The sequence below is a fragment of the Lipotes vexillifer genome, unplaced genomic scaffold (genome assembly GCF_000442215.2).
Source record: "Lipotes vexillifer unplaced genomic scaffold, Lipotes_vexillifer_v1.1 scaffold791, whole genome shotgun sequence".
Taxonomy (NCBI): Eukaryota; Metazoa; Chordata; class Mammalia; order Artiodactyla; family Lipotidae; genus Lipotes; species Lipotes vexillifer.
The window spans coordinates 63,578-84,099 of NW_006793445.1; the positions used below are offsets into that span (position 1 = coordinate 63,578).

Below are 20,522 nucleotides of genomic sequence, written 5' to 3' on the forward strand. Positions count from 1 at the left end.
TGGAAATGACAAGAAAGCGGGAGTAGCAATACTCATATCAGACAAATTAGACTTTAAAACAAAGGCCGTAAAGAAAGACCATGAAGGGTATTATATAATGATAAAGGGATCAATACAAGAAGAGGATATTATACTTGCTAACATACATGTACCCAATAGAGGAGCACCTAAATATGTAAAACAAATACTAACAGACATAAAGTGTGAAATTGACAATAATATAATAATAGCAGGAGACTTTAACACCCCACTGACATCAGATCCCTGGACCAATCATCCAGACAGAAAATCAAGCAACAGAAATCCTAAATGACACAACAGACCAGTTGGACTTAACTGATATCTACAGGACACTGCATCCAAAAAAACCCAGAATACACATCTTTTCAAGTGTACATGTTACGTTCTCTAGGACAAACCATGTATTAGGTGACAAAACAAGCCTCAACAAATTTAAGAGGACAGAAATTACTTCAAGCATCTTTTGTGACCACAATGGTATGAAACTAGAAGTCAACCACAGAAAGGAAAATGGGAAAAGAATGAACCCATGGAGACTAAACAACATGCTACTAAAAAACCAATGGGTCAACGATAAAATCAAAGAAGATATCAGAAAATACCTTGAGTCAAAAAAAATTGAAGACACAACCTTCCAAAAATCTATGGGATGCAGCAAAAGCAGTTCTAAGAGGCAAGTTCATAGTGATACAGGCCTTCTTCAAGAAACAAGAAAAATTTCAAATAAACAACCTAACCTACCACCTAAAAGAATTAGAAAAACAAGAACAAACAAAACCCAAAGCTAGCAGAAGGAAGGAAATACTAAAGATCAGAGAGGAAATAAATGAAATAGAGATTAATAAAAACAACAGAAACGATCAATAAAACCAAGAGCTGTTTTTTTTAAAAGATCAATAAAATTGACAAGCCTCTAGCCAGGCTCACCAAGAAAAGAGAGAGGACCCAAATAAATAAAATAAGAAATGAAAGACATGAAAATAAAAACTAATACCACAGAAATACAAGTCATAAGAGAACATTATGAACAGTTATATGCCAACAAATTGGACAACCTAGAAGAAATGGACAAATTTCCAGAAATATACAGCCTAACAAAACTGAGTCAAGAAGAAACATATAATTTTAACAGACGAATCAGTGGATGTGAAATAGAATCTGTAATAAAAAATAACTCCCTACAAACAGAAGTCCAGGACCAGACAGCTTCAGTGGGGAATTCTACCACACATACAAGAAGAACTTATACCTATCCTTTTAAAACTATTCCAAAAAACTGAAGAGGAGGGAACACTCCCAAATTCATTCTATGCAGCCACCCTCACCTTGATACCAAAACCATACAAAGACACTACAAAAAAAGAAAATTATAGGCCAATATCTTTGATGAATATAGATGTTAAAATCCTCAACAAAATATTAGCAAATCAAATCCAATAACACATAAAAAGAATCATTACACCATGATCAAGTTGGATTCATTCCAGGCTTGCAGGGATGGTTCAACATATACATATCCATCAATGTGATACACCACATTAACAAAAAGAAAGAGAAAAACCACATGATTATCTCAGTAGATGCACAAAAAGCATCTGACAAAATTCAACATCCATTCATGATAAAAACTCTCACCAAAGTGGGTATAGAGGGAACATATCTCAACATAATAAAAGCAATTTATGGCAAACCCACAGCCAACATAATACTCAATGGTGAAAACCTAAAAGCCTTCTTTCTAAATTCAGGAACAAGACAAGGATGCCCACTCTCACCACTTCTATTCAACATAGTATTGGAAGTCCTAGCCACAGCAATCAGACAAGAAAAATAAAATGTATCCAAATTGGAAGGGAAGAGGTATACTGTCATTATTTGCAGATGGCATGATACTTTCTGTGGAGAAACCTAAAGTCTCTACACATAACTATTAGAACTAATAAATGAATTCAGCAAGGTAGCAGGATACAAAATTAATATACGGAAATCTGTTGTGTTTCTTTACACCAGCAATGAAAAATCAGAAAGAGAAAGTAAAGAAACAATCCCATTTAAAATCCTGTCAAAAAATAAAATACCCAGGAATAAATTTAACCAAGGAGGTGAAAGATCTACATGCTGAAAACTATAAAACATTGATAAAGGAAACTGAAGATGATACAAAGATATAGAGGGCTTCCCTGGTGGCGCAGTGGTTGAGAGTCCACCTGCTGATGCAGGGGACGTGGGTTCGTGCCCCGGTCCGGGAAGCCCCCACATGCCACGGAGCGGCTAGGCCCGTGAGCCATGGCCACTGAGCCTGCACGTCCGGAGCCTGCACTCCGCAGCGGGAGAGGCCACAGCAGGGAGAGGCCCGCGTACCGCAAAAAAAAAAAAAAAAAAGAAATAGATTTCCCATGCTCTTGGATCAGAATAATTCATACTGTTAAAATGGCCATACTGCCCAAAGCAATCTACAGATTTTATACAATCCCTATCAAAATACCCATGACATTTGTCACAGAACTAGAACAAATAATCCTAAAATATATACAGAACCACAAAAGGCCCAGAAGTGCCAAAGCAATCCTGAGGTAAAAGAACAAAGCTGAAGGCATAACCCTTTCAGATGCCAGATTATACTACAAAGCCACAGTAATCAAAGCATCATGGTACAAAAAACTGACCTATGTATCAATGGAACAGAATAGAGAGCCCAGAAATAAACCCACACACCTATGGTTAATTAATCTATGACAAAGGAAGCAAGGATATACAATGGAGAAAAGACAGTCTCTTCTGCAAGGGGTGTTGGGAGAGCTGGACAGCTACATGTAATCAGTGAAATTAGAACACTCCCTCACACCATATACAAAACTAAACTCAAAATCGTTTAAAGACCTAAATATAAGACATGACACCATAAAACTCCTAGAAGAGGATACAGGCAAAACATTCTCCAACAGAAATCGTAGCAATATTTTCTTAGGTCAGTCTCCCAAGGCAAAAGAAATAAAAGCAAAAATAAACAAATGAGACCTAATTAAACTTAAAAGCTTTTGCACAGCAAAGGAAACCATCAACAAAATGAAAAGACAACCTACAGAAGGGGAGACAATATTTGTAAATGATGTGACAAACAAGGGGTTAATATCCAAAATACATAAACAACTCATAAAACTCAGTATCAAAAAAACAAACAACCCAATCCAAAAAAATTGGCACAAGACCTAAATAGACATTTTCCAAAGAAGACATACAGATGGCCAACAGGCACACGAAAAGATGCTGAACGTCACTAATTATTAGAGAAATGCAAATCAAAACCACAATGAGGTATCGCCTCACACTGGGCAAAATGGCCATCATTATAAAGTCTACAAACAGTAAACGCTGGAGAGGGTGTGGAGAAAAGGGAACCTTCGTTTACTGTTGGTGGGAATGTAAATTGGTGCAGCCACTATGGGAAACAGTATGGAGGTTCCTTAAGAAACTAAAAATAGAGCCACCATATGATCCAGCAATACCACTCCTGGGCATAAATCTGGAAAACACAAAAACTCTACTTCGAAAAGACACGTGCACCCAATGTACACAGCAGCACTATTTACAATACATAAGTCCCCTACATACGAACGTTCAAGTTGCGAAATTTCAAAGATGCAAACGTGTGTTCCATCGGCGTCAGGTGTGAGTGAAACTGCAGCTTGCCCTCCATCTCCTATTGCTGACGACCCTTCAGCTCTACCATCTCCCACCTCCTCTCCCGCCTCCAGTGAGTAACTCTTCTTGCCTGTTCACTTGATGCCAACCCCTGGATGCCAGCTGTTGTACTGGGCTACTGTACTTTTCAAGGTACTGTATTGTAAGATTAAAAATGTTTTATTTTTTGTATTTTTTAATATATTATCTGTGTGAAAAGTATTATACACCTATTACAGTACAGTACTATACAGCCGATTGTGTTAGTTGGGTACCTAGGCTAACTCTGTCGGACTTACAAATTGGACTTATGAACATGCTCTAAGAATGGAACTCATTCATATGTAGGGGACTTGCTGCAGTCAAGATATGGAAGCAACCTAAATGCTCATCAACAGATGAATGGATAAAGAAGATGTGGTATATATACAACGGAATATTACTCAGTCATAAAAAAGAATGAAATTCTGCCATTTGCAGCAACATGGATCGACCCAGAGATTGTCATACTAGGTGAAGTTAAGTCAGACAGAGAAAGACAAATACTATATGATATCACTTATATATGGAATCTAAAAATAATACAAATGAATGTATATACAAAACAGAAACAGCCTCACAGACACATAAAACAAACTTATGATTACCAAAGGAGAGGGAAGGAGGGAGGGACAAATTAGGAGTATGGGATTAACAGATACAAACTACTATACATAAAAACAGATAGGCAACAAGGATTTACTGTATAGCACAGGGAATTATATTCAATATCTTGTAATAACCTATATTGGGATATAATCTGGAAAAAATGTCTGAATCAGTCTGCTGTACACCTGAAACTAACACAATATTGTAAATCAACTAAACTTCAATTTAAAAAAATCGTGACTCTGTTAGTGATGTAAAAGAAAGCACCATGACATGTCATTAATATTTTCCTTACTGTCTTAGGGGTAAAATGAATAATCTTTCCGTTACTTATTCTCAGGCAAATAGTGTGAATGTGCCAGTTTTATACTAAATAAAAGGTTCTTTTTCTTTCCTGGTTAAAAAAAAAATTGATTCTCTGAGAAAAGTTGATGCTGGTTTCATTTCAGGACTTGGTGCCCTCTCACGGGACAAGAATAACTGCTCTGCAAATACAGACTCTCAGGGCAGTGAGCTCCCTAGGACGCTGTCGGAAGCTACGATCCTGCACCTCGAGACACCTCAAGCCTCTTGGTTAGATAAAACATTTCTGTTTGGAAAAGCAGCTGTAAGCCTGCAGGATCACAGCGGGTACTGTGAGCAGACGAAAACAAAGCGAAAGCCTATCCCCAGCGAACAAGGAACCTTACTGCTTCCCGTGTCCTTGGGCGCCTGCCCGCCTGCGCTCTTCTCCCTTCCTGGCATCTCTGCTGCCCCCACAGGGCCGCCCCGGGCCTGGCGCCCCTTCTGCCCTCGGTCTGGGGTGGATCCTTTTCCCCTTTTCAGCTCCTCTTTGCTTCTTCCTGAAAACTTAGGCAACTCATAGGGAGCTCTATGTTTTCTGCTGTCACCCAAGTGGTAGCTTTGTGCCTCAAGTTCTTTTTCTCGGAATCTTCTCTCCACGTTCCTTTGCTCTTTATCACTGTCATTTTGTGACCTGTGATTCAACACAAATTATCAATAACCTTACATAAACTGCTTGTCGATGACCTGTCTTCCCTTCCAGACGACAAGTTCAAAAACAGGCAGGGGATATATAAGTCTTCTCATCACTGCAGTGCCAAGTTTGCACATGATGGGCACACGACAGGCATTCAATAAGAAACTTTTGAAAACATGAATAAACAACAGTAATAACAATATTTACTGTTACACTTGAGTCACACATATGTAATAGGCACTATGCTAAGGTACCATATACACATATTTTTATAATTCTTAGTAAATATAATCCTCCCTTTTTTTTACAGATAAAGTAAATGAGACTAAAAGTACTCAAGGGACTTTCCTAGCAGCCCAGATGCACATCCATCGTGACACAGAGCTGGTATTTACAGCTGAGTTTCTGTTCCAAGCAGAGCTAAAATTAACTTAAAAAATTAACGCATGCACATATCAAACTGTTAAATGAATAGTAAGTAAATAAGTGGCTGCTTAGCTCATCTGGTTCTTAAAGTCTTTCTCTCCACAAGCCTCACATACCGTATGTCTGTGGCTCCCCGCACACAATGGCAGCGGGGCTGATGGGAACAAAAAGAGCTACGAGCACAAATCTGCGCCAGAAACATGACAAAGGCACTGCTGTATCATAAGCAATAATAAGAGATATGCCTGTAACATAAACCCGAGCGGTCATAGATTTGATAGTCATGTACAAATTAATCTTATAAACAAACCAATTAACCAGAATGCCTATAAAGAAGAAAGAAAACCTTTATCACAACTGTGCAAGAAAAAGTAAGAAGTAAGAAGTAAGTAGTAAGAAGTAGTAAGAAGTAAGAAGGGTAGTAAGAAGTCATTCCGAGTACTGTGATTCTGGGCAAAAAGCAGCCTAATCCCATGACCCTGCCATTTCCCCTCCAAACTCAAATCTACTTCTAGCCACCCCTCTGAGCAGAGTGGTCCTGGGCTCCAGGAAGCACATGCAGGACGTGGGTAGGAGCCCTGGGTCAGGGGAACAAGAATCCCAGCTGCACACGGCCCCCTGACTGTGGACCCAGGAGGGAGGGGCTCCCTGCTCAGAGGCTGCCGTGTATCCCGTCCACAGGGCACTGCTCAAACTCCTCTCATGAGCCGCTGTGCGTGAGCAGCCAGTGGACACCAGCATCCACGGCTGCTGGGCAGATCCTGGCGGGACCGGAGGACTGACCACTCCAACAGAGAAAGGGCAGCACTTGGGACTCTATTTCTGTATCACAGAAGATCTCCAGCGCCTAAAAGGCTGGGCTCTCCAATTTACGATTCTGCAGCTACACTGAAGGAGGTCTGGAATATCAAATGGGCAAGATATCTCAAAACACAGAGGAAAATTACAAACTGATAAAAATCACCAAGTAAAGAGAGTGGGAAGGAGATCTTGAAGATGGGAAGTGCAAAGGCAGGAATCCAAGAGAGTAACCAGGAGAGGAGATATGGAGGAAACAATACCAGGACACTTCCCTGTTTGAAGACAGCCTTGAGGATGCAGACCGAACAGTTCACCAAGGAGAGACAAAGGTGTGGGCAAGCACATCCCAGCAGACTCTTGAATTCCAAGTAGATTATGAAACATAAGCACTCATACTGACAAAGGATATACAACCACAACTCGATGACAACCTTGGGTGCTTAACATGGTCAGAGAAACAAAAGCATGGCTCACTTTTCCCTGAGCTCCTGCAGCGAGCTCTCCAAGGGCTTGGGCTTCACGACTACACGGCTGGGACCGGGTTCCTGTTTCCCATCTCTGGTGTCAATTTCCTCTCCTCTTTCTTTTGGCTTCTCAGGGCTTGACTCCTCTCCCTTTTCTGATTTCTTGAGAAGCTGAGAAATTATAATGCTAGTAAAATATCACTTTAGGAATATATTATAAAAGAAGGTATTTAATAAATAATTTAAAATATACACCAATATTGAGCCCAAACATTTGAATAGCAAAAAAAAACATAAGCTAAAGGTCCAATGAACAGGTTTTTGGTTAAGTACATAGGGGAACATTCTTTCAATGAAATACTTTCTAGTTATGAAAAACAATTTAGGATAATGTGATAAATAAGATATTATATTAACGAAGAAAAGAATGTTACAAAGTGGAATGATCCAATTTCTATTTGCATGTTGACTCACACACATTGAAAAACCTCTAAAAGGCTTGCAACACTGTGTTAGGAGTTGTTGTTTTTAGTTGTGGCAGAAATGAAATGATTTCCTTTCATCTACACGTTCCAGTTTTTCTAAAATGAACAAGTATTACTTTGGTAATAAGGAAAAAAAAATTTTTTAAAGGATGGCTTTATATTAGTGACTGAGAATAGTTTTAAAAACACCTATTACTCTCTTTCTTGAAACAGATTTAGAAGGTTCCTATGATACGTTCATTTTGCTATGAAACTGGGCCTCTTCCTCCCTGTTCCTGCTCTTTGAACTTTAAGCACCACAGGTACAGTGAGTTTGTAGAACATGAACCGAAGTCTACTTGGGAGAATTTTGTTCTCACTTATAAAAGTGAACTTATGTAAGTTGCAGTAGACAAAAACTACACACAGATACACCTAGACTAAATGAGTCCATTTAAGGATGAAACACAGACCGTCAGGCAAACGCTGCAAGCTGCTTCTCATCAGTGGACTACGTTACCTGCCTATGGGGGATCCTTTCAGACAACAGTGTATCTTTTTTTAATTAAAAAAATTAATATATGCAAACCACAGGGCAGTGCAACAGTGTAAGTCTCCATCCATCCAACAAATAATTTTGTGCACCTATGAACTGTTTTTACAATATTTCTGAAACCAAAGCTTTTTCCAACACCACCTCCCCAGCTGTCCAGCACAGGCTGGGTGTCCTAGGACTCAACCCAGTTCTGACACTATCCACCTGGAATTAATGTCAGATCCCACAGGACTGTCCCCACTTCAGAGGCCAGTTGCAAGTCCCAGGTTGTCACCAGTACTTCTGACTGGCCGGCTATAAATTCAGGGGGTTCTTGAATGAGACTGACTCACGAACTCAGGGAAGTGCTTTACTTACTATTACTGGTTTATTATAAAGGATACAACTCAGGCACAGTCCAATGGGAGAGATGCACAGGGCTCTCTCGGCTCCACCCCTCGGCAGCAGGATACGTGTGTTCACCAGCTGGGATGCTCTTCAAACCCCACGCTGCAGGGACTTGTATGGAGACGCCGTTACACAGGCATCATTGATTAAACCTCTGGCCATTGGTGACTGAACTCAATCTGCAACCCTTTTCCTCTTTAGAGGTGGGGATGGGGCTGGAGGTTCCAATGCTATAATCACGCCTGGGCTTTCTGATGAGCAGCTCCCATCCTGAAGCTATCCAGGGTCCCGGCCACCTGTCAGCTCATTAGCATACAGAGGACACTCCTGTCACTCCAGAGATGACAAGGGCTTTAGCAGCTGTGTGCCATGAACCGGGGTAAAGACCCTGGGCTCAGTGCTAGGAACGCAGCTGTGGGTAAGAGACAAGTGCCCACAATTGAGGACTCACACTCGGTAGTCTTGCCAAGGCAGTGGTGGCCATGGGGGTGGGAGGACGGCGTACACAGTGACAAAAATAGAAAACCGTGAACCAGATAATCTCAGGTGGTATGAAACACTACAAACACATGATGAACAGACTAAAAGGACAGTGAGGTGTGGGGCAGGGGAGGAGGGGGAATGGTTTCTCAAGGGGGTCAGGGAAGGCAGGGACCAGACAGTGGGGGGGCCACTCATGAGAGGGCGTGAGTCTGGTGGGGGGGGGGGGGGGGGAGCGGGGAGGGCAGCAGGGGTCAGGCCAAGTGTCCCCATGCAGCCCACATCTATGCTTGCTCTACATGCGTGTAACCTATCTCACACACACACCTGTTTTTAAAGAGCTTTGTGGAAGAGATCGCACAACTCTTTCAGATAACAGTATGTATAGCCTACAATGTATATACAGCATTCGGGAATTTTACTTGTGACTTTGGTAACCTGGCTTCCTACTCCAACTTGAGCTCACTGCTTAGTCTTCAAGTCTCAGAGGAAAATAAACCACTGCGTGGCTCTCCTTGAATCATATTCTTCTTTACTGTTAAAAACAGCCACGAGGACCTCTCTCTGCCTCTTTACTATTAGGGTATTAATACAAATTCTTTTGGGCTTTTCTTTACAGATTTTATTTTTTAGGTTTTCTTTTTTTTTTTTTTTTTTTTAATTTGAATTCTCTAGATGAATCTTAGGTCAGAGACCCCCAAACTGAGCACAGACGCTCTTTAAAGGCTACCCTTGGAGTCAAATATGTACTGTCAGGTCAGAACACCAGACATTCGAAGGACAGAGCTGTAGGCGGCCCATGTCGCTGGGGTCTAATCTGCCACCAGGATTCTGTTTTACCAGATTCAATAAGACTAAGCCTTTCTCTTGCTGTGCCTATGTTTTGGTTTCTTTTTTTCTATATGAAGAGTCCTACAGTTACTTTTACTGACATAATTTGTTTTTATTTCTTTGGTTTATTTTGGATTCTAATTTCATATTCAAACATGTAAAAATAAAATGCTATATTCCAGATACTGTAAGTCTTAGTTAAAATTATAGGCAAAATTGTAGGCTACATATTTTAATGATTCTTCTTGAAAAACTCTCAAAGCTGTTGACAAAAATGCTTTTCAGAATATAAAGCATTAGGTGCTACTATTCTTTGCTGAGAAAGGTAAAGGAAAAGGCTAGACAATATTTGCAACCTGTAGATGTGTACCTACTTCCCCCGGTCATGACAGAGCTGTCTTTCCAAGATGACAAAGGCCTTCCCGTAATATTAAGGTTTCATTTTATTATCTTTCAAGGGCTGTTAGTTTATACTGTTGAGACTACGTATGATTGTTATAGGAAGTATATCTGCTACACTTTTGTTATGAAGAACCGTGTTCATACTTAAACCACAGAGTTATTTCCAGAGGCACACCCTGGCTACGCCCATTATTAGGTCCATGTCCTGGCAGAGGTGGGATGGACGATCTTCATTTAATAATCTTGACTGGGCTCCTCAATTGCATCCATGTTATTAACAGATTATGAGATTTTAAAACTACACAGATGTGTAACAATTGTCATCAAAGCCAAAATGAAGGAAACCACTCTGGCTGATTTCTTGCGGGTCAAACGGCTACCTACTCATCTTGCCCACTGAGGTTTTATCTTTGCAGTAAATGTGCTGCAGCAACATGACCTGGCCCACACCTTCCATCAGGTTGAGTTTTTCAGCCAATCCTTAAACTTAAAAAGAGACATTTCAAGAAACAGTCTTCAGAGATTATGTTATTCATTAGTGCTTTTCATCAGATATTTCAGGTTTTCCTCCTAGCACTTGCAATGTCCCTCAGCTTGAGATTAGGTGGGGACGTGCACCGTGTTTTGGCCAGTGAAATGTGGGCAGATGGGACCTGTCACTTCTGTGTGGAAGGTTTAAGAACCAGTGTGCAACCTGCTGTGTTACACACCCCCTTCCGCTTCATAACGACTGTGGAAGCAAATGCAAGATGGAGCCTCATCAGCGTGGCTCACTGAATGGCTATGATGAGCAATGCACAATGGACACGTAATGGGAACAAGAAGAGAACGAACCTTAGCTGCATGAAACCAATGAGAGCTTGAGACTATTTTTACTGCAGCATAGCCCAGTCAGTTCTGATCGATACAGATGGCTGTGTGTTTCACAGGAATATGGTTAAGAAATCCCCTCCATTGCTAGTGAGCCCCATAGGACCACCTGTGGGAGACATTGTTTTAGACGCAAAGGCCTAGAAAAAGCTTTGCCTTCCTTGAAGAAATGCCATGTTTTCTCCTCATGGATAATGAAAACTATGTTTCTGATCAACGTTTCTGTTTCTGACTGCCGAGCATATCAGAAACTAACCTATGGCTCAGCTATGGCAACTGTGGTCTCTTCCCTAACCTTTCCTTTCTGCCTCTGTTCCCTCAAGTCCTGACCTTCCATTTTCTTCCTTTATATTATACAATATTAATGAATCCCTAAAAGGCACCTTAAACCCTTTGTGGAAGAGGTAAGATTCACATGAGGTTGAAATCTAGGCTTAAAGTCATCTGAGCAGAATACTAAGAAGGTAGGGGCTGACCCCAATTTGGGCAATAAATTTTACATAGAGGATAATTCCCTCTGTGGGAATTAAACCACCCTCCTAAATGAATGCGTCAGTCAGAGGAAAAATTGGGCAAGAGATGTAGAAACCATTGCTGCTACCACAAAAGAAATGATACAACCCAGTTCTATGAGTCAGTCGGCATAAAGAAAGGCCAGCAGACACAAAGCCAGCGGGTTTCAAATGTGTAGTTTTTTAGTTAGGAAATCTTTCTTGAAAGGCAGATATAAGCAGAAGCCCAGCCTACGACATTTAAATGTGGGCTCCTCGGGGTGAAGTGCTTCTGTCACACCCAGGAACCTGGTCCTCGCCCACTCTTCCACCCATGTGGTCCCCCAAACACAGCAAGCTCAGGAAAGCCCTGGGGCTCAGGGAACACCATCTGAGAACCACTGTCATAGAACAGAGAAAAAGAACTATAATAGTGAAAGGCTACACTAATGAAAATGCTCTGAAAGTTCTGAAGAGCTGAAATACCTAAAAGGTTGAACTACTTTTGGAAAAAAGAAATGAAATGTCTCCTCAAAATTACCTTCTTCCTTACTGCCTTCTCAGCAGTTTCCTGCTGCTCTCCTGCTGCTCTCCTGCTGCACCCTTCCTCTTCCCTCCTCCTTCTTATCTCTTCTTCCCGTAAGCGCTTCCTTTCCAACTCCCTCCTCCTCCGTTCTTCTCGCTTTTCTTCTCGAATTCTCTAAAGATGTGGCAAGTATGTGTATAAATTGTCTGCACGGACACGATGGGAACAAGAAGGCTATTCACCGGGTAAAAGGCCAGACCTACCTGCTTTTCTAATTTTCTACTTTTAATATATTCCAAAAGAGGTGTGGTTCTTCTAGCTAAAATACAAAAATTGCAATGTAGTATTTAACTCTAAAATAAGATTTCTTTATTTTAAATACTTGCTTTCAGTCTAATCTTTAAAATAATTAAGGGAAGATTATATCATTTGAAAACTTACATGAGCCTACACTGTATTTGGGGGAGCTCCTACTCTATCACTATAAAGTCAAGTAATTTGGAGGTACTGACAGACTTATACACACTAGGCATTTAATTCCTGATTCTTAAGGGAGACCCATACATTACTCACCAAAATGGTATAAAGCAAAAAAGCAAAATGAAAACAATACATTAAACTTCCCAAACGTTATAACGTATTTACATACAGACGGCCCTCCGTATCCACTGGTTCCACATCCCCAGATTCAACCGACTGTGGATCAAAAAGATATGGGGAAGAAAATTCCAGAAAGTTCTAAAAAGCAAAACTTTGACTTTGCAACTCAGTGGCAACTATTTCCACAGCATTCACAGTGTATCAGGTATTACAAGTAATCTGACATGACTTACCGTATACAGTAGGATGTGGGTAAGCTGCATGCAAATATAATGCCATTTTACAGAGGGGACTTAAGCACCCACAGATGTTGGTACCCATGGGGTCAGGGCGGGGCTGGAGAGGAGTGAGGACTCTGCCCTGTACGGCGGTGGTTCTGGGCTTGTCAACTAGGGCAGAGCTGAGACCTACCTGGGTGGGGCTGGGGAGCCGATGCTGAGGCTCCACCCGCCTTCCCTCCTTCCTTACAAGCACCCGCCTTGCTCCCGCCAAGGACTGATGTGGTGGGTAAATAGAACCTTGTATAAGAAAGTGCTTTACAAGCCATAAAAGTGTATCATTTACTAAATAGAAGATGCGCAACCACACAGTACAGCGCTGATTTAACCAACAGTAGAACCGTTCTCGCTTACTAGGCTTGGCGACAACCACCTATGAGGAAGCCGGTCCCACGGCTGCTAAGTCTCAGAGCTGGGACCTGAGCCCAGGTCTGTCCGCGCTCTAAAGACCCTGATATGCCTGCACTAATCTGCAACTTCAGAGTGAACTAACATTTGCATTTAACCCACACTGCTCAGCCCTGACCATAAGAATCCACTAAAGGTCAAAATCTAAGAAAAAGGCATTTGCCACGAATTGCCTGATTAAGACTAAATTTAAACAGGCAGAAAGAGGAGTCACAAAGCTGTACAGGCTCGTCCTGGGCTAGTGGATTCTAAGTCACATTTATTCATTCAGTAAATAATTACGGTGCACCTACTGTGCACCAAGCACTGGGCGAGGTGCTGGGAACGGGAGAGGACAGGCTCGGCCCTCCTCTGAGGAGGGTGGCTGGACTCGTAGGGGATGTGTATGATCAGCAAGTGGATATCTAACAACTGCCCAGAAGTGAAAGACCTTGCTATTTCCCTGCCGCGGCCCCTGTACAAGGGCACTTAAGCAGCAGCAGTAAAGAAACAGGATGAGGAGGGCGAGTTCTGTAAATAATTTCTAATTTGCTGCTTCGTTTAACTCTTCTGAAATTTATCATTTTCTACAGTGAAGTCATGATTTGCCCTCAATACCGTTTCTTCCCCATGTCAGTCCTGGTGCCATAACCCACTGATCTGCTCAAGTCAGGCTCCTGGAGGCCTTGATCCTTTCTGCTTTCTTACCCTCACACCCAATCCTCAGCCAGGCTGGTCAGTTCAACCTCCAGAACACATGCTGACTCTGCCGCCCTCGTTCAAGCAGCCTTCCCTGACGACAGCAAGGGCCTCCTAACCAGAGCCCAGCTTCTCCATCTTATGGAGCAACCAGAGTGACGGGGAAAAAAATCAATCAGACCACATCACTCCCTCGGTCCCCAGCTGTCCCTCAAATAAAATCCAGCCCATCATGCTGTGGTCCCACCTCCCCAGCTACTCTGCTCCTTGCCCACCATGTGCCAACCACACAGGCGTGTGCCCCGCTCCTGCAGGCCCAGAGCTCCAGCCTCCAGCCCTTGTGTTTGGAGTTCTGTCTTCTTCCATCTCTTGGCCCAGCTGGTCTCGGCTCAAATACGTCTCAGAGGGGCCTCTCTCTATCCCATTATTCTATTCCATTACGTCTGTGGCACTTATCACAAGTGGAAATACTCTGGCTTGAGCATTTCTGCATGTGTTTGCTACAGTCACCCCAGTAGGAGGGCAGCTGCATGAGGGCAGAAGCCTGTGTGTCCTGTTCCAGTGCTGCCCCCGTGCCCAGGCTCAGAGTCGGTACCCAGTCGACATGGGCTAAGCACATCTCCATAAATACTTTAGTGATTAAAGATCCTTTGAGCCACACGTTAAATCACCTCTTACAAAATATAAAACTTCATTATTAGACTAACGAAGAATGCTTCAATAATGTCAACCTTTTTTTATTAATTTACTCAACACATATTTACCAAATACCTAAACTTGTCCAAGCAATGTATCACGTGCTAAGACTACAAAGACAAAAATACAGTTCTCTTGGGGGGTGGAGAGACAAAGTAAGAGGAGAGTTAATGCAGAGAGAGACAGACAGATAAGATAAATTATCAACACTGTAACATTCTGTCCTGTAAGTCTTGGTGGGTGAGCAGGAGATAGGCATGGGGAAGGGAGGGCAGAACAGGTGGGAGGGGCACCGGGCTGCTCGGTGAGGCCCCAGCCCCGGCAGAGGCAGGAAGGGAGACACTTACAAGCACGTTTGGGAGAGACAAGCAGGTTGCCTGATAGAGAAAGGAGTTTCACGTCTACCCTTGAGTTCTGGGGGAATGCTGCTAGGAGAGAGCCGTTTCCAAAATATTCCACTTGGGGGTAGAGGGCTGAAGGCCTGATTCAAACCAGATTCTGTGCTCTGGCTGGGCTTATCCACTCATCTGCCTCACTCGCTCAGGGGCCTTGATAGTTTTTTGAGCAACAGCAAGATGACCTCATACTTAAGCAAAGCATCTCCTTTCTATGACTGCTCTTTGCAAAGATGACTGACTTCAACTTTGAGACATAAGCTTACCTGATGCAGCCCGGCACACGGCACTCAAATGTCTACTGCTCATTCAGAAGCGTCATAACTTTGAAACAAAGTGACTGTAACTGAAAACTCAGGTGTTCTCCCTCAATCAACAGATGCTCAGAAATATTTTCCCAAGTTACCATCCTGCCACCCTTTTCCTTTTGTCAAAACTGGGAAATACTCTGTATTTCTGCCAAGCCTGTCACATGTGTCAATTTTCTACAATAATCATGAAAAAGGAAAAACAAATATATACTCTATAAATACATATCTCAGTAAAGTAAAGAGGAAAAAAATGAGCAAAACAGACCAATGAGTTCTCTTGTCTTTGCCTCTATGTCCCCCAGAAGAGTTTCAGGACTGGCACTAGTTTCCTCCTCCTCCACACAGTAAGTTTCTAAAAACTTCTTATATTCTGGATCTGTAAATTAAGATAGAAAGAAAATAAATATATTCTTCCCCATATAGGGAGAGAAATTATATTTGATCAATGTGTTTAATTTGACCACTGTGTTTAATGCAGTTTCACAATCCAGCATTTGAGAAAGGCCTCACCATCTTCAATGCTTCCGGTCTGGGTGTCTTTTTTCTTTAGCTTCTTTTTGGCTGCCTTCTGGAATGGAGCAAATTCTACCACTGCAGGATATTCTAGGCCTTTAACAGGAAACAAATTACAAAAGCCATTCTGAAATTCTACTGTGTTCATTTTAAAACAACAGTCTAGCTGACTTAAGCACTGAGCATAGCATTGACAATATTAGTGTTTAAAATATAATTTAATTATACTTTCAGGTAACAGTAATCTTAGCACATCAAACTCCAGATTTAAACAAAGGATGCGCACTTATTTACTAAATAACACAATTCCTCATACTGTAGTTGTGGTTACATGACTGAATACATTCAAAATTCATTAAACTGTATACCTTAAAGTGGTTTTTTTATTTTTTACCGTATGTAATTTCTACCTCAATAAACCTTATCGCTCTCCCACCAAAGAGTTTATTTTGGAATACCTTTCAATAGGTGTCCTAGTCACATCTTACATTTTTTAATTTTAAAAGGCTAATTCAATTATCAATCTGGTATATGAGTTCAAGGAAATGACTTTGTTTACAAGAGACACTCAGCTAAAAGAGAGGGTTTCAAAGGGTGTTCATGATATCCAGGTAAGATCTGCTTCAAAGAGAAAAATCTAGAATGAAAGTCACTTGAAGCTGACTCTGTTGTTATGTAGGGGTGGCGGGGAACAGACACACAGAAACGCTCACAGACAGCACCTGCCTCACCAAGAGAGGGAACACTTCTACCCTGCTGCCAAACGCGCTGAGTGATCCTCGCTTTCACATTTGCCAGAGGGCTATGATACTTTAACTCTCATGTATCTGGAAGACACTTTTGAGTATTTATTTTATCCTCAACTACTGAGAATAAAGTCAAGAATCAGGAGGAGAACAGGGCTTCAGACAGACAGGGACAATGTCTGCTTCATTTTCAGTGCTGCATCCATGACGGCTAGTACATAGCACCAGGATAAAATAATTTACTTTGGGAACGTAAAGGAGTAAAAAGTTCACTTATCCAGAAAACTCATTTATGTGAAAAACTTCACTCTCTGATGATAATACCTAACAAGGTTGTCACTACTACACAAAATTGCTATAATTCTTTGGTTTATATGCAATTTTAATTTTAAACATAAGCCCATAATCACAATAACGTACTCAAAATTTATGAATTTATTTTGGGTTAGCATCTAAGGACTCAATTAAAATTCACAAACATCCAGCAAAACTTAATTAATGTACTTAGAAATTACAATAAAGAGTTTAAAAAGCCAATGACCCAACCTTTACTGTCAATGAAGATATATCCATCAAAACGATCTCTAAAAAGCAGGACGTCATCAGGATTTCTAAAATTAATGTATGCTCTTGAATAGAGATGAGGATAAAGACTGAAAGAAGAGATAACAATGAAAACAGTAAAAAACTTAAGACTTCGTTTAATTTTGTCTTTTTTTTTCTTCTTCTTTTCTGGATACAACAAACTACTGCAGATAAAACCTTTATGCCAAAGAACCATTTCTCAGTTAATTACAGCAATCTGGATATTCTTGAGCAAATAAACCAAAAACAAACAAAATATTAACCGAGATCTTTTTAATGATTTGGGAGAGACACTTTAGGTTGGTTTTTCTACTGCACAGAGCCAGGGTTAAAATACTGGTCGTCAGAGGTAGAAAATCAAAGGCAAGGTTATTCAAAGATCATCCCTAATCACGTATCATGACTGCAATACAACCTAGTCACGATTCATTCAGAGAAGGAAATGTTGCACTGTAAAAGAGCTCCTTTACTGATTTAGAGAACACATTTAGGTATCTTAAAAGGGTATTTATTGTAGCACATGGCATACGATCTACAGAAGAACTAAGCCTTTCCCCTCTAGCTCACAGCTACCAATGTCCTTCACAGGTGGGAACTTTCAAGCCCATTTCACAGATGAGAACACTGAGGCTCAGAGAAATTAGGTGCTCACAGAGGAAGCAGTTAGTAAAATGGTGGGACTGGGATTCCAATCTGAGTCACTCTGAGGCCAGTGCCTGACCTCCTGTAACTGTACTAGTTTTCCTAAACTTTAGCCATTTCAAAAAATCATGTTTATGTTGGGTTTTTTTTAACCAAATCTACATTTACCTGTGATATTTTTCTTTGACTGAACTGACATTTTTTTTACTTAAAGGTATTTATTCAAAAGGAAAGTTTATAATGGCTACCATAAATGAGAACTCATGATATTGAAGAGAAAAAGAATAATAAAGACAGTAAGAAATCACATAGTGAAAATCACCAAATTCTAGCTGAACTGTCATCTGTTGGGCTAACTTGAGGTCTTCTCTCTTTTTTAATAAAAAGGAGATTTTGAAGTGTTAAATTATTGTCAGAAACATCTTCCTACCAAGCTGTAAAAGGTAACTGAAGAAGATATAACTTAGCGGGCATTAGTGGAGGGTGGGGATGTCAGTGATAGAAGGGAACACAAGGGGCTTCTGGGGTCTGGAATATTCTGCTTCTTTATCTGGTCTTAGTTACATGGGTGTGTTCACTTGTAAAATTCATTAGGTTATACATCTATTATTTATTCACTTTTCTTTCTTATATCTTAGTACAATTTACTTTAAAAGGTTATATAAAATAAGGTTTAGTGATATGCAAAATAAAAAAATTAATACGCTGCTAGACTGCTTTCCTTTTTAGGCTATGGTGGTGCTATGGAGATCTTCAAATCTATTTTAGGGAAATTTAATTATCTGCCTACTTAGAAATAACTTGCAGAAATAAAGGTCTGCACTGATTGCCGCGTACATGTGGCAAAGAAGATGGAAACAGAGATGGCTTCTATTATCTATATTCCTTTACCATCAACTGACAAAACCTCTCAGCCTTTTTTTTTTTTTTTGGCCGTGCCGCACAGCTGGTGGGACCTTAGTTCCCCGACCAGGGTTTGAACCCGGACTCCGAGTCCTAACCATTAGGCCACGAGGGAACTCCCTCTCAGCCTCTTAACGTTGGTAAAATCTTCTCACCTGAGATCAGCAGTAAACAGCCCGAAGTAATCATGTGCGGGCAGGGGGTGAAGCTGCTGTTCCAGCTGCTCCTTGGTGAGGCTGGGAGGAAGCCGCCGGATGACCACCTGGGGAGAAACGCTGGCTGGGTTTCCTTTCACTAGTACTGTATTAAGCTTACCTGAAAGCTTGGTCACCTGTGTTTATGCTCAGAGTAAAATCTAACCCAGGAGTCCAGCAGAAACACGCATTTTAGTAAAGATTAAGGAATATATGCATGGAGAACATGGCTGTCAAAAGAATAACAAGGGCTGCATAATGTAAAAGGGATCGGTGAGGTCAGAAAAGGCTGGGCATAGCAGCCGTTTTTCATGAAATCTTCTCATTAAAACCAGGTAACTGTTGGTATGTGCCCGCCTCCACGCTCCCTACCAGGAGGTAAGGTACATGCAGGGCAACATCCACAGCAGCACCTTCCGCCTCCCGCCCGCAGGGTCCACCCGCGTCCACTCCAGCGCCACGGGCTCTGCTCTCCCGGCTGCGCCGTCTCTCCTGGACCGGACCGGACCCTCGGCAACGTGGAAGGCTACTGCCCGGCACTGGTAAGCCCAGCGTCCCAGCCTCGACGGGAAACACCTACAGGCTGAAGTGACTTTTCTTCCTCCAAAGCCAGAAAAGATCGCGTCAAGGGCGCCCTAGCAGCCCAGACGCCGCGGGGCCAGCGCGGCCCGGCCGCTGTCCGCGGTGCTGAAGCAGGGCTACCGCACCTTCGCCCCCGCCCCTCACATCGCCCCGCCCCCACCTTGCTGAGGACCGTCCTCTTTTCCTCGCGAGGTTCGACTGCACCGCCCCCACAGCCGGAGGACGAAGCTGCCGGCGCTTCAGGCTCCCGCTGCTGAGACTCCCGGCGGAAGTGGCTTTCTGTGGGCGACGGCTTCTCCTTCCCGCTCGGACCCCGCGTACTAACTGCCAACCCTGGGCCCCCCTCTCCCTCCTTCTCCGAGCGCATCCCAGACCCGCCGCCGAGCCGCTGCAGCCTCTCGTCAGGGCCGAAATCTCGCGAGGACTGGGCCGCCCCACCCAGTCCCCACTGTTCAAAGGCCGCACGCCCCCTCCCCCGTCCCTGGCTGCAGTTCCGCATCCCTCTCCCGTACTCGATTTCCGTTGCCGCGCCCGCCCGGGGCCCGGGGACGCGCGTGGGGCGGGACGTTCAGCTCCTGGACGTGGGGGCGGCGGGGGAGGGGGGCGTGTGCGGGGCCAGGACCTGGAGCTGGAGCTGGGCTGCCGAGGGCGGGCCCTGGCCCTGCGGGGGCGGCCCCCAGAGCAGCGGTCAGCTCGGGGCCGATGCCCTGGTCTCCGTGCAGCCCGACTTAGAAGGGTCTGGGGGTGGACGGGGGCTTGGCGGCCTCGCCCAGGAGCGGGTCAGCGGGAAATTCGGGACCTGAGGACTTGGCTCAAGCGGGAGCCTTGAATTGTGCTGTGCAGGGCTGGATCTCTTTCCCACCGAGAAGAGCTGGCCGTTTGGCTAAACATCCCAGAGAATGACATACACGTGCTTAATAAAGTGTTTAAAGCTATTTATTCTTTTCCAAGGAAATCTGAACGT

At 42.7% G+C, this 20,522-nt stretch overlaps 1 protein-coding gene across 1 annotated transcript; it reads right to left on the reverse strand.

Moving 5' to 3' along the window:
- Positions 1 to 4,971: 4,971 nt before the first annotated feature.
- UPF3A (UPF3A regulator of nonsense mediated mRNA decay) lies at positions 4,972 to 19,925 on the reverse strand. The gene is made up of 9 exons (XM_007466369.1): positions 19,719 to 19,925; positions 18,938 to 19,044; positions 17,199 to 17,305; positions 15,904 to 16,002; positions 15,659 to 15,769; positions 12,291 to 12,346; positions 12,043 to 12,201; positions 7,031 to 7,191; positions 4,972 to 5,326 (listed from the first exon to the last, which is right to left on the reverse strand). Exons 1-9 carry the CDS (start codon positions 19,923 to 19,925, stop codon positions 4,972 to 4,974), a joined length of 1,362 nt encoding a protein of 453 aa, XP_007466431.1.
- Between the last annotated feature and the right edge of the window lie 597 nt (positions 19,926 to 20,522).

Coding starts and splice junctions, on each gene's coding strand:
- UPF3A (XM_007466369.1), bottom strand. CDS start 19,925: ATGCGCTCGGAGAAGGAGGGAGAGGGGGGCCCAGGGTTGGCAGTTAGT. Junction 15,770..15,903: donor GACCGGAAGCATTGAAGATG/GTGAGGCCTTTC, acceptor CTTAATTTACAG/ATCCAGAATATAAGAAGTTT. Junction 12,347..15,658: donor AAAGACAAGAGAACTCATTG/GTCTGTTTTGCT, acceptor TTTGTATTTTAG/CTAGAAGAACCACACCTCTT.